The following is a 10,343-nucleotide window of genomic DNA, read 5'->3' as shown; positions in this document are numbered from 1 at the left end:
GCGAATGAATGGTGGAAAAGTGGTTGGATTATATAGGTGGGATAAGATGAGCGGTTGGGTGAGATTTCATGGGTGTGGAGTGTCAACCGTGGACGTGTGGTTGTGGTTCAGCCGTCAGCCCGTGACCTCACCTGACCTGACCACTCCATTTGGCATTTAGGTTCGAGCGTCTCGGGTTGGTTTTTTTTTTTCTTTATTTATTTATTTTCTTTAAATATATATATCTTTTCAAATTAAAATATTATATTTTAAAAGTTTATAAAACTGTCTTCCAAACCACTAGATCCAATGAATCTTTGATACTTTACTCCCTTATACATCATAAACGAGAATATGAAAATGAGAATTAATAATGCTATCATTAGGAATGAAATCGACACATATATTAAAAAATCCAAAATCACTTCACAATGATAGAAATAGGAGGTTTGTGAGGGTATATGCTTGGTACTAATTAGTAACTATTAGAGGATTTTTTTTTTGTTGAGTATATTATGTATTTGAATTTAAGTATGTTTTTTTTGTAGATACTACGTCGCTTGATAGTAGATTAAAATTTATTAAAATCATAACCTTATGTAACATTTGTAAAAGGCGGCAAAAAATTATTTGTATGGCTAGTTGGAAATTATATGTATAAAAGTTACGACAATTTAGTTTTTTAAAATAGTAGCTAATTTTTCACGAAAATAACAAATTTGCGCAGGGTTTATAGAACCTTATAAAGGTTAGTTGTAGAGGTTCATATAATATGATTCGATGTTGCTTACACAAAAGTTATGGAAGTTTTAGGTAGGTCTATGTCGTTTGCGAAAGTTAACACAAGTTACTTATAAGAGGTTTCATATGGTATCCTTGGACATCATATATACAAAACTTATGGAATTACTTAGGTGACTATAACTATCCATGCAAGCAAAAGGTGGTGTCAAGGAAGCGAGTTGTGCATATTGTGTTTCTACTTTGAAGAACGCCCACATTTTGATGTTGTTGATTTGCCTTCATCTATGATGCAATAGGGAATAATGTGTTACATGTTTTTTTTTATGTAAGTGTGTTATGTGTGACTTATTTTATCTGGGTGTTCGTATGTGAGTGTCCTAACTTTTGAATGTTGAGGTTCTGATAATGGTGCAGTTAGATTGTCGTTTCTTTTGGAAGTCATTGGAAATTGTGGAGCTGGAGTTGTCGATATTGTTGACTGTTGTAGTAGGTCGTTGTCGTCTTCAACATAGGTTACTATGAACCAAATATTGTTGGTGGTGGAAGTTTTTGTCATTGTAATGCCGTTTTTTTCACTAAACCTTTGCTTTCCTCAATAATTTATGACATTTTTTTCTTGTTGTTGTTAGGATCATCCTCATGTATCAACTTTTTCGAGGTTGTACCGGTTAATTTTTAGACAACATTGTCAGATATGATTGCGGTTATTATGTCACTTGAGTTAGTAATTGTTCCCAGAAGTTAGTATATATGTGTGTTACTGACATGAGTTTGTATAAGTGGAATTTGGGTGTTGTTCTTAATTTAGACATAGACTTGCTTACAAAAAGGTTGGGGAGTTGGCTTTTCCATCCGATGGGCAGAAATAGTTGTTACCTCGTTTCATAGTTGCTTTTTTGCACGTGGGACAAATTATGTGCTATAAGGTGTCTGTAAACTTGAAATCAACTATTGATGCCTTTGTAATGAAGTTCTTTTCCTGGAAATATATATATTTGTATAATTTTATATTATTGGATAGTATGAATGTCATGTGTTAGGTATATCTGCAAATTATGTTGAATGTGACAGTAATAAAGAAGTTGTGTACCAAAAAGTTGGCACAACTTTTTTCCTTTATGTCAAATAGTGATATGGGTGGCCCAAATAGAGTTACTGCTGACGTTGGATTTGCTTTGTGAGAACAAGATCGATGCGCAGGGACAAGGTTTGAGAACTCAAACCTTGAGTGAATGCTTAAGATCAATGTCTGTTTGCTAAAGATATTTCAAGTCTAGCCTGGAAAGATCAGTCAAGTCTTAGAATATTCAACAAATGATTAAGACGTTAAATGAAGAATGAGACAGTAAATGATCAAATTAAAGTTAATAAATGAAGAACAGTTTTTTTTTAACCGGCAAATACAAATATATAATCTATACCTAAACTAACACCTAATTCCACCTATGTCCACGACGGGACTTGAACCCTCGACCTCAAGGAGGGAGGACACCACCGGATACCGCTGGGCTAGAAGCCCTTTGGTAAATGAAGAACAAGTAGAATGTTTAAATGAACTTAGTAAAGATGCCAAAAGTAAGTGAAAGATCCATAGTTTGACTTGAATTTAATGCTCCTTTAAATAGGAGTAAAGGTTATAGTGAATTAACTACAATGTTTACATAGGACCGGACAAAAGAAATATTTCTGACATTCTGATTGTCCAAATAAGATAATAGACTAAGTCTTATGAAACGTTACATAAAAACAAGTACAAATACAATAAATACTTTAAGACAAAATAAGGTTCTTCCGAATCATTGTTCATTCCGGACGTGAGAGTCACTCCAGAATGTCTTCAGTCTTCTCTTCACTTCTTTTCTGGTCCGGACTAAGTTTCAGACTACTCCTTCCTTATTGACTCCAGAACACTTACTCCGGAATTTTTGAGCTTCGGAATGTGGCATTGGCATTTCTAGAGGTTCACTTTCCGATTCCAACAATCTCCCCATAAGTGAACTTAGCAATCCAGCAAGCTTAGTTCATTTCTTCCTTAATGAAGGTGTATGCTCAGAATAACCATTCTCGGACCTCTATGTACCATGCCAACTGATTTACAAACTTTGCCTTGACATGCTCCGGAGCATCGGACTTGGATGCCCGGGATGTGAACTTCTTCAAGGCCTTGGTCGGAACTAGATGTTTGTCAAGGACTCGGAAGCAGTCCTTCTTGTTTGATTTTCTTATGGTATAGACAAACCCTAAAACCGGTTCTTCAATAGGACCATCAGCAAGAACTTCGGCTTCCGGAAGAACGAAGTCAATTTTGGCAACAAATTGTTCTGTCCCATAGAGATGTGCAAGCTCATAATCACATTTGCAGAATTCTGCAACGTAATCCTTCAGAAAGCTTAGATTGGCGTGGTATGCTCCCATACTTATATCATCCTTCTGATTTTCTCTGAAGTAGGCAGCTAAAGTGAGGATGTCATTTGGGTTCATGGATGGGAAGTCCGCATCAGTAATGGTCCGGGGAGTAGGCTTGTTCCGGAGGATGTGGAAACGGAAGAGGAGGCAGTTAAGCTCAAACTTCACAAGTATTTTTCTTTCGAAGCCTTCCACCTTGGTAATTCTTTTCCTTGACCTGAATTCCTTGAGAGGTTGAGTATGTTTGGAATAAAAGGTTTTGAGTCTCTCTCTTTCGATCCGAATAATCACCTGCGGATCGTCTGTGTAACATCCCAAAATTTAAGGCGAAAAAAAATCATTTTTCAATACATTATTATATAAAACCATCAGTATAAAAAAACATTCATATTAATATCTCTTGTCAAAACCAAAGTGTCAATAATCAAAACATATTATCATAAAACCATATCAGAGTGTAATCCCAAAGATCTCATGTGCGGAAGACATAGTGTGATGCGCTGCGATCAAGCCGGCTCCTTTCCTTTGAAAACGAGTACCTAAAACCAAAACTGTAAACCGTAAGCACAAAGCTTAGTGAGTTCCCCCATCATACCACATACCATACAACCACATAACATACATATATTGTCAGGCATATCTGGGTGGCCGACCTACCCCTTCGGTCCTCTCGATCGGATACTGTCTATTATATCTGGGAGCTGGCCTCCCCTTCGATCCTCTCGACCGGATATTGACCAGTATATCTGGGAGCCTGCCTCCCCTTCGGTCCTCTCGACCGGATGCTGACTAGCATATCTGGGTGTTGGTCTCCCCTTCGGTCCTCTCAATCGGGTACTGGGGACTATTTCACCCCTACTACTACCACATAACACATATATCACATAATCTATTTAGCATGGTTGGGCATGACCGCCCTTTTGGCCCTATCGACCGATAATCTGGGGGACTATCTCCCCCTACTGTTACTAGCACATAGCATCATATCATACTAGCACAATAACATATCACAGGTAGTAGCAACCCTAAATGAATATCACATAGACAATCATCTATCATACAACTCCTACTGGTGGGCCGACATTGTGGCCGTAGACCCACCGCTACTGGAAGGTAACTCACCTCACACTGCTGAAGTCCCGAAGACACAATTCCACACTTGCTGAAGTCCCGCAGACTCAACCCCAGCAGCTGGATGACAGATTCTCGATCTGTCAATATCAAAACATCATCCAATTAATAATTGGGTCCCACTACATAACCATAAACACTTACTTTGGATAATTACATTACCCTAAGCTTGGCTTATTCAAGCCCAAGGCCCAATCCGTAGGCCCAAAGTCAACTAGGAACCAAAGCCCAACACATGGCCCAATTTTCCAAATTGGGCCTAGGCCTATACATGGTCTTATTCTGAGGCCCAACATCATGTAATTATTAAGGCCCATCTATGGCCTAATTTTCCAAATTGGGCCCAAGCCCCTTACATGGACCTTACCCTAAGCCCATTAAATTATTCTAGCTCAATTGCTTGCTCTTGGATGGTCCATTATTATCTCAATCATTTAGGCCAAATAGTGAAAGCGTATCAAAAGATTATGTGTCCCGTTTCTGTGTTGGTTGATGATATATATAAGATACAATTTGAGATACTTTATTTTAGGACCTGATATACATGCCTTATCTCCAAATATAATACATATCCTAGTCTAATATACCCCCGCAGTCGAAACGGGAGGTGAGCAGATGTTGAGACTGGAACGGAAGTCATCAAATAAAACCTGAGGTTGTCCTTTAGTAAAAATATCAGCGATTTGATAACGAGACGATATATGATACACCCGAACCTGCCCGCGTTGAACCTTCTCCCGAACAAAATGTATGTCTAATTCTATGTGTTTCTTTCGCTGATGTTGGACTGGATTGGCTGTCAAATAAATTGCGCTAATGTTATCACAATAAACAATAGAGGCGCGAGAATGTGGGTGATTAAGCTCCAAAAGCAAATTTCGAATCCAACACAATTCTGCCACAACATTTGCCACACCACGGTACTCTGCCTCGGTACTAGATCGGGATAGAGTGGTTTGTCGCTTAGACGACCAAGATTCCCGAAGTGGAGCGTCGAGTGTCCAGGCAGCCGGCCCAATCGGCATCAGTGTAGGCTATTAGGAAAGTAACAGGAGACTTATGAATGGAGATACCGAATGAGATAGTCCCTTGAACATACCGTAGAATCCTCTTGAGTGCATGTAGATGTGATGCTCGAGGTGCATGCATATACATGCAGATTTGTTGCACGGCATATGTGAGATCGAGTCTCGTGAACGTTAAATATTGAAGTGCCCCGGCCAAGCTTCGGTAAGAAGTTGGGTCATCAATAAGTGGACCATCATTAGCACTTAGTTTTCCCGATGTATCAACCGGTGTAGCTACGGGCTTACAATTTGACATTCCTGCCCGTTTTAAGATTTCAGAGGCATATTTTTGTTGAGATAAATGCAAACCAAAGGCTGTTTTGGAGACAACGATCCCAAGAAAAAAACTTAGAGAACCGAGATCTTTCATAGCGAATTCATGAGAGAGTTGAGCCATCAACCGGTCACGAAGAGAATCGGTCGATGTAGTAAGGATAATGTCATCGACGTATAAAAGTATGTAAGCTTTTTCCTGACCGTGATGATAAATAAATAGAGAGTGATCTGATGCACTATTTTTGAAACCCAAAGTTAGAACATAATCAGTGAACCTTTGGTACCAAGCCCTCGGTGCCTGTTTTAACCCGTAGAGGGACCGTTTAAGACGACATACGTGATCAGGAAAACGAGAGTCTCGGAACCCAACCGGTTGATGCATAAACACTGTTTCAGATAAATGACCGTGAAGGAAAGCATTCTTGACGTCGAGTTGGTGAATCGGCCAAGAATGAGAGACAGCAATGCTAAGGACTGTTCGAATAGTAGCCGGTTTTACCACCGGGCTAAAAGTTTCACCACAATCAATTCCCACCTGTTGAGACCTGCCATCACAAACAAGACGGGCCTTATAGCGTTCAAGGGACCCGTCAGCATTAGTTTTATGTTTATATATCCACATACATCGAATTACATTCATATCGGGTCGACTAGGAACAAGTTCCCACATCTTATTTTCAACAAGAGCATTAAATTCATCTATCATGGCAGACTTCCAAACGGGAGTTGAAAGGGCGTCAGATGGATTTTTAGGAAGAGGATAAAGGGTGGTAGCATGTAGGTTTATTGGAGCTTTAGGTTTGGAGGTACCGGTCCGACTTCGGGTTTGCATTGGGTGACGAGTAGGAGGTGGTAATGTTGATGTGGGGACAGTTTGTGAGGGTTGTTGAGACTGTGAAAGGAGCTGATCAACAGGTTGGGAAGGGACTGTTGGTTGTTTGGAGCGACGTGAATAGGTGAGAATGGTAGGGGATCTATCGTGAGTTGTAGTTGTGGTATGAGATCGAGTTGGGTTATGGATAGGAGATGGAGAAGGGGTAATTGTAGTAGGAGGAAGTTGAGAGCACCATATAGATGGGTGAGGGTCGGTGTGGAGGAATTGATAGGAAGAGGGTGATGGTTATGGTTTTGAGAAAGGAAAGACGGTTTCATCAAAGACTATGTGACGGTAAATTATTATTTTGTTGGATGAGAGGTCTAAACATTTATACCCCCGATGGTTAGAAGGATACCCTAGAAAAACGCATGGGGAAGAACGGTTGGCGAGTTTGTGAATGGTGGGGGAGGGGTGAAGGGGAAAACATAGGCAACCAAAGGTACGTAGATGATTGTAAGTAGGATGACGTTTGTAGAGAAGATAGGTTGGAGTGGTGAAGTTCTTTTTTTTGGCAGGTAGAATGTTCAAAATATAAGTAGCCATTTCTAAGGCATAATGCCAAAAACAAGGTGGTACTGAGGAATGGGTAAGGAGAGTGCGTATGATATTGTTGATAGAGCGGATTTTGCGTTCCGTCTTACCATTTTGGGGGGAAGTATAGGGACAGGAGAAGCGGAAAGTCATACCATTGTGACTGCAAAATTTATGGAAGGCGTTGTCATTATACTCAGTACCATTGTCACATTGTAGGCATTTAACTGTACGTTCAAATTGAGTTTTAACAAGGGCATGGAAGGATAGCAAAGTAGAGAAGACCTGTGATTTTTGAGAGATTGGAAATGTCCAAAGATAGTTTGTATAATCATCCAAAAATAAAATGTAATAACGGTGACCACCCGAACTTAGAATCGGTGAAGTCCATAAATCACTTTGAACAATATCAAACGCAGAACATGTAAATGAACTAGATTCAATAAATGGAAGTTTAACTTGCTTGCCAAAAACACAAGACTGACATAAAGAAGACGGAGGTTTTTAATTTTCCACAACTAATGCTATTGTTTTGTTTAAGACAACGAATTAAATTTAAATCCTGGTGTCCGAGACGACGATGCCAGACATCCTGAGACAAAGCAGCAAAAGTAGAAGGAGGTATGACTTGAGATGGCAGCGGAGAAGTGAGAGGGTAGAGCGGTCCGGTGCTGTTACATCGAATTATAGGTATCCGGGTCTGAAAATCCTTTACAAGAAAACCGAAACGATCAAACTCAATAGATATGTTGTTGTCAGTTGTTAAATGCCTGACAAAAGTAAATTGGTAATTAGGTTAGGAGCATAAAGAATGTGATTTAGTTGAAGAGGAGGGAAAGGAGTTGGTAAGGTGGAATGACCAGTACCTTGGATTGGGATTTGGAAGCCATTACCAACAATAATATGTTGTAAATGAGACTTGTTGAAAGAAGACGAGAGATTACCTTGTGTGTTCGTCATGTGAGATGTGGCACCAGAATCAAGGTACCAATTGTTGTCCGGTGGGTTAAGCGACATAGTGTGCAATGCTTGATCAATATCGGTTGGAGCATAACCGATCTCAGATGTTGCATAGTTTGACTGGGGTGGTCTCGGTCCTAGAATTCCTGGGCCACCCATCTGTTGTCTTGGAGCTGAAGGACAAGGACTGTTCGGATAAGGGCACGGAGGAATTGCCCATGTTAACGGTGACCAACCCCACATCGGCTGTTGTTGAAAAGTATTTCCCCAAGGTTGTTGCTGCTGAGAATAATACCAGGGTTGATGTGGTCCACGAGTCCCACGACCACGTCCACCGGAACGACCATGTCCACTAGAACGTCCACGGCCCCGTGTTTGACCCCTGCCACGCCCTGTTGAGTAGGGAGGGGTATCAGGTTGAGGAGATGGTTCAGTGGGGGATAGAAGGGCGGCTGTAATCTGAGAGGTGGTGGTATGGAGAGCAGTGGTAGGTTGTTGTTGATTTGCTTTGCGTGTCTCTTCCAATATTAGTTTAGACCTTGCCTGATAGAAGTCTGGTAGAGGCACCGTCTGTTGGAGAAGCATGGCAACCCCATCATATTCAGAATTGAGTCCAGAGATAAGTTGTAAGATAAGTTGCTGACTTGAGACAGGAGAGCCAACGTTTGCAAGCTGATCAGAGAGAACTTTGAGTGCTTGGCAGTAGGAGGTGATATTGGAGAAACTGTCAAGCTGAGTATTGTTAAATTGTTGCTCAAGATAGACCGCACGAGTATTGCGGTTATCCTGAAAGATGTTGGCTAGAGAATCCCAAGCTTGGGCTGCTGTTGAGTCAGGTTGAAGAATGGTGTGCAGAAGGTCATGAGAAATCGTGTTGTAAATCCATTGCAACACAATGGCATCCACACGATTCCATAGTTGATTAGTGGTTGCTTTGGTTTTGTCTTTGTCAGCTTCTTTGTCTGTTGCTTTTTCTATACTCGAAGAGGAAGGCTGTATGGCAGGAGGGATGATGTGGTCAAGCACCTCGAATGCTCGACAATGGATTTTGAAAAGTTCATCCCATGACAAGTATTGACTGTTCTCCATCTCAAGTTTTACAGGGATGAAGTTGTGGATGTTTGTCACTGTGATTGCTGGATGTAGCTTATCCATAGTAGTTGATTGAAGGTTGTGATCATTGAAAGGAAAGAAGAAGAAGAAATCCGATCACAGGGGAGAAGGAGAAGGAGGACTAGCGACAGAATTAGGGTAAATCAAGAAGAGCGCTCTGATACCATGAAAGAGTATCAAAAGATTTTGTGTCCCGTTTCTGTGTTGGTTGATGATATATATAAGATACAATTTGAGATCCTTTATTTTAGGACCTGATATACATGCCTTATCTCCAAATATAATACATATCCTAGTCTAATAATGAAAGCGTATCAAAAGATTATGTGTCCCGTTTCTGTGTTGGTTGATGATATATATAAGATACAATTTGAGATCCTTTATTTTAGGACCTGATATACATGCCTTATCTCCAAATATAATACATATCCTAGTCTAATAAATAGAAAGGCCTAACAATAAACCTAAGTGAAATTAGGGTTTCACATAAAATGATGATTAGGGTTAAGTTTCCTACTTAACCCATTAAGGACTTAATCCATTAAGTCCAATATTTCTTAGATTAATTTCCGTTAATGATTATTATTTAATATTCCAAGTTATTAAATAATTTCTCGTGTGTCCCGATTATCCCAAATTAGGGTTTCATTGCATTAGGGTTCTCCAAACCCTAATTAGGGTTTCCAACCCATATACTAGCCCATTTATTTATTTAGTGGACTTTTAGGTTATTTAGGGCTTTATTGGGCCTATCAAGCCCACTAGAATGTCATCAAGTCCATTAGGGTTTTCACTAAGCCCATTTGGCTTCATTGAGCCCCTTAGGCTCACAAGGCCCATTAGGGTTTCAAGTATCCCCAATCGAGTCAACTCATAAGACGAGCACACCGCCACCCGACACGGCGGCCGGTGGCGGCAGCCACCACCCTAAGGTGGTGGTTCTCGGTTTTTTTTCATTAATCCGATTTGTTACGGTTACAATGTCCATCCGATCAACACACGGACACCCTAATCTAATTACAAACACATACACACGAAAATACACCCACCCATGGTGGTATACGGCGGCAGCCACCACCTCGCGATGGTGGCGGTGGCTATCCTCGATTTTCCAGCTATGCATAACACACACACATACTTTATACTATATTTCATTGTAAAATACACACTGTAACACCGAAAATTTTAAAATAATTTTTAACAATTTATAAAAACATTTCTCATTAATTTTTCATAAAAACATCAGGTTTAAATCTCAA

At 40.2% G+C, this 10,343-nt stretch overlaps 1 protein-coding gene across 1 annotated transcript; it reads right to left on the bottom strand.

Moving 5' to 3' along the window:
* Positions 1 to 7,773: 7,773 nt before the first annotated feature.
* LOC145064742 (uncharacterized) lies at positions 7,774 to 9,126 on the bottom strand. The gene has a single exon (XM_079012120.1). The coding sequence runs from the start codon at positions 9,124 to 9,126 to the stop codon at positions 7,774 to 7,776; it is 1,353 nt and encodes a 450-aa protein (XP_078868246.1).
* Between the last annotated feature and the right edge of the window lie 1,217 nt (positions 9,127 to 10,343).

Source organism: Lactuca serriola, chromosome 7 (assembly GCF_051521515.1).
Source record: "Lactuca serriola cultivar US96UC23 chromosome 7, Lser_US96UC23_V15, whole genome shotgun sequence".
NCBI classification, from domain to species: domain Eukaryota; kingdom Viridiplantae; phylum Streptophyta; class Magnoliopsida; order Asterales; family Asteraceae; genus Lactuca; species Lactuca serriola.
Note: the sequence above shows the minus strand (reverse complement) of the source record. Positions and strands in the feature narration are given on the sequence as shown.

Coding starts and splice junctions, on each gene's coding strand:
- LOC145064742 (XM_079012120.1), bottom strand. CDS start 9,126: ATGGATAAGCTACATCCAGCAATCACAGTGACAAACATCCACAACTTC.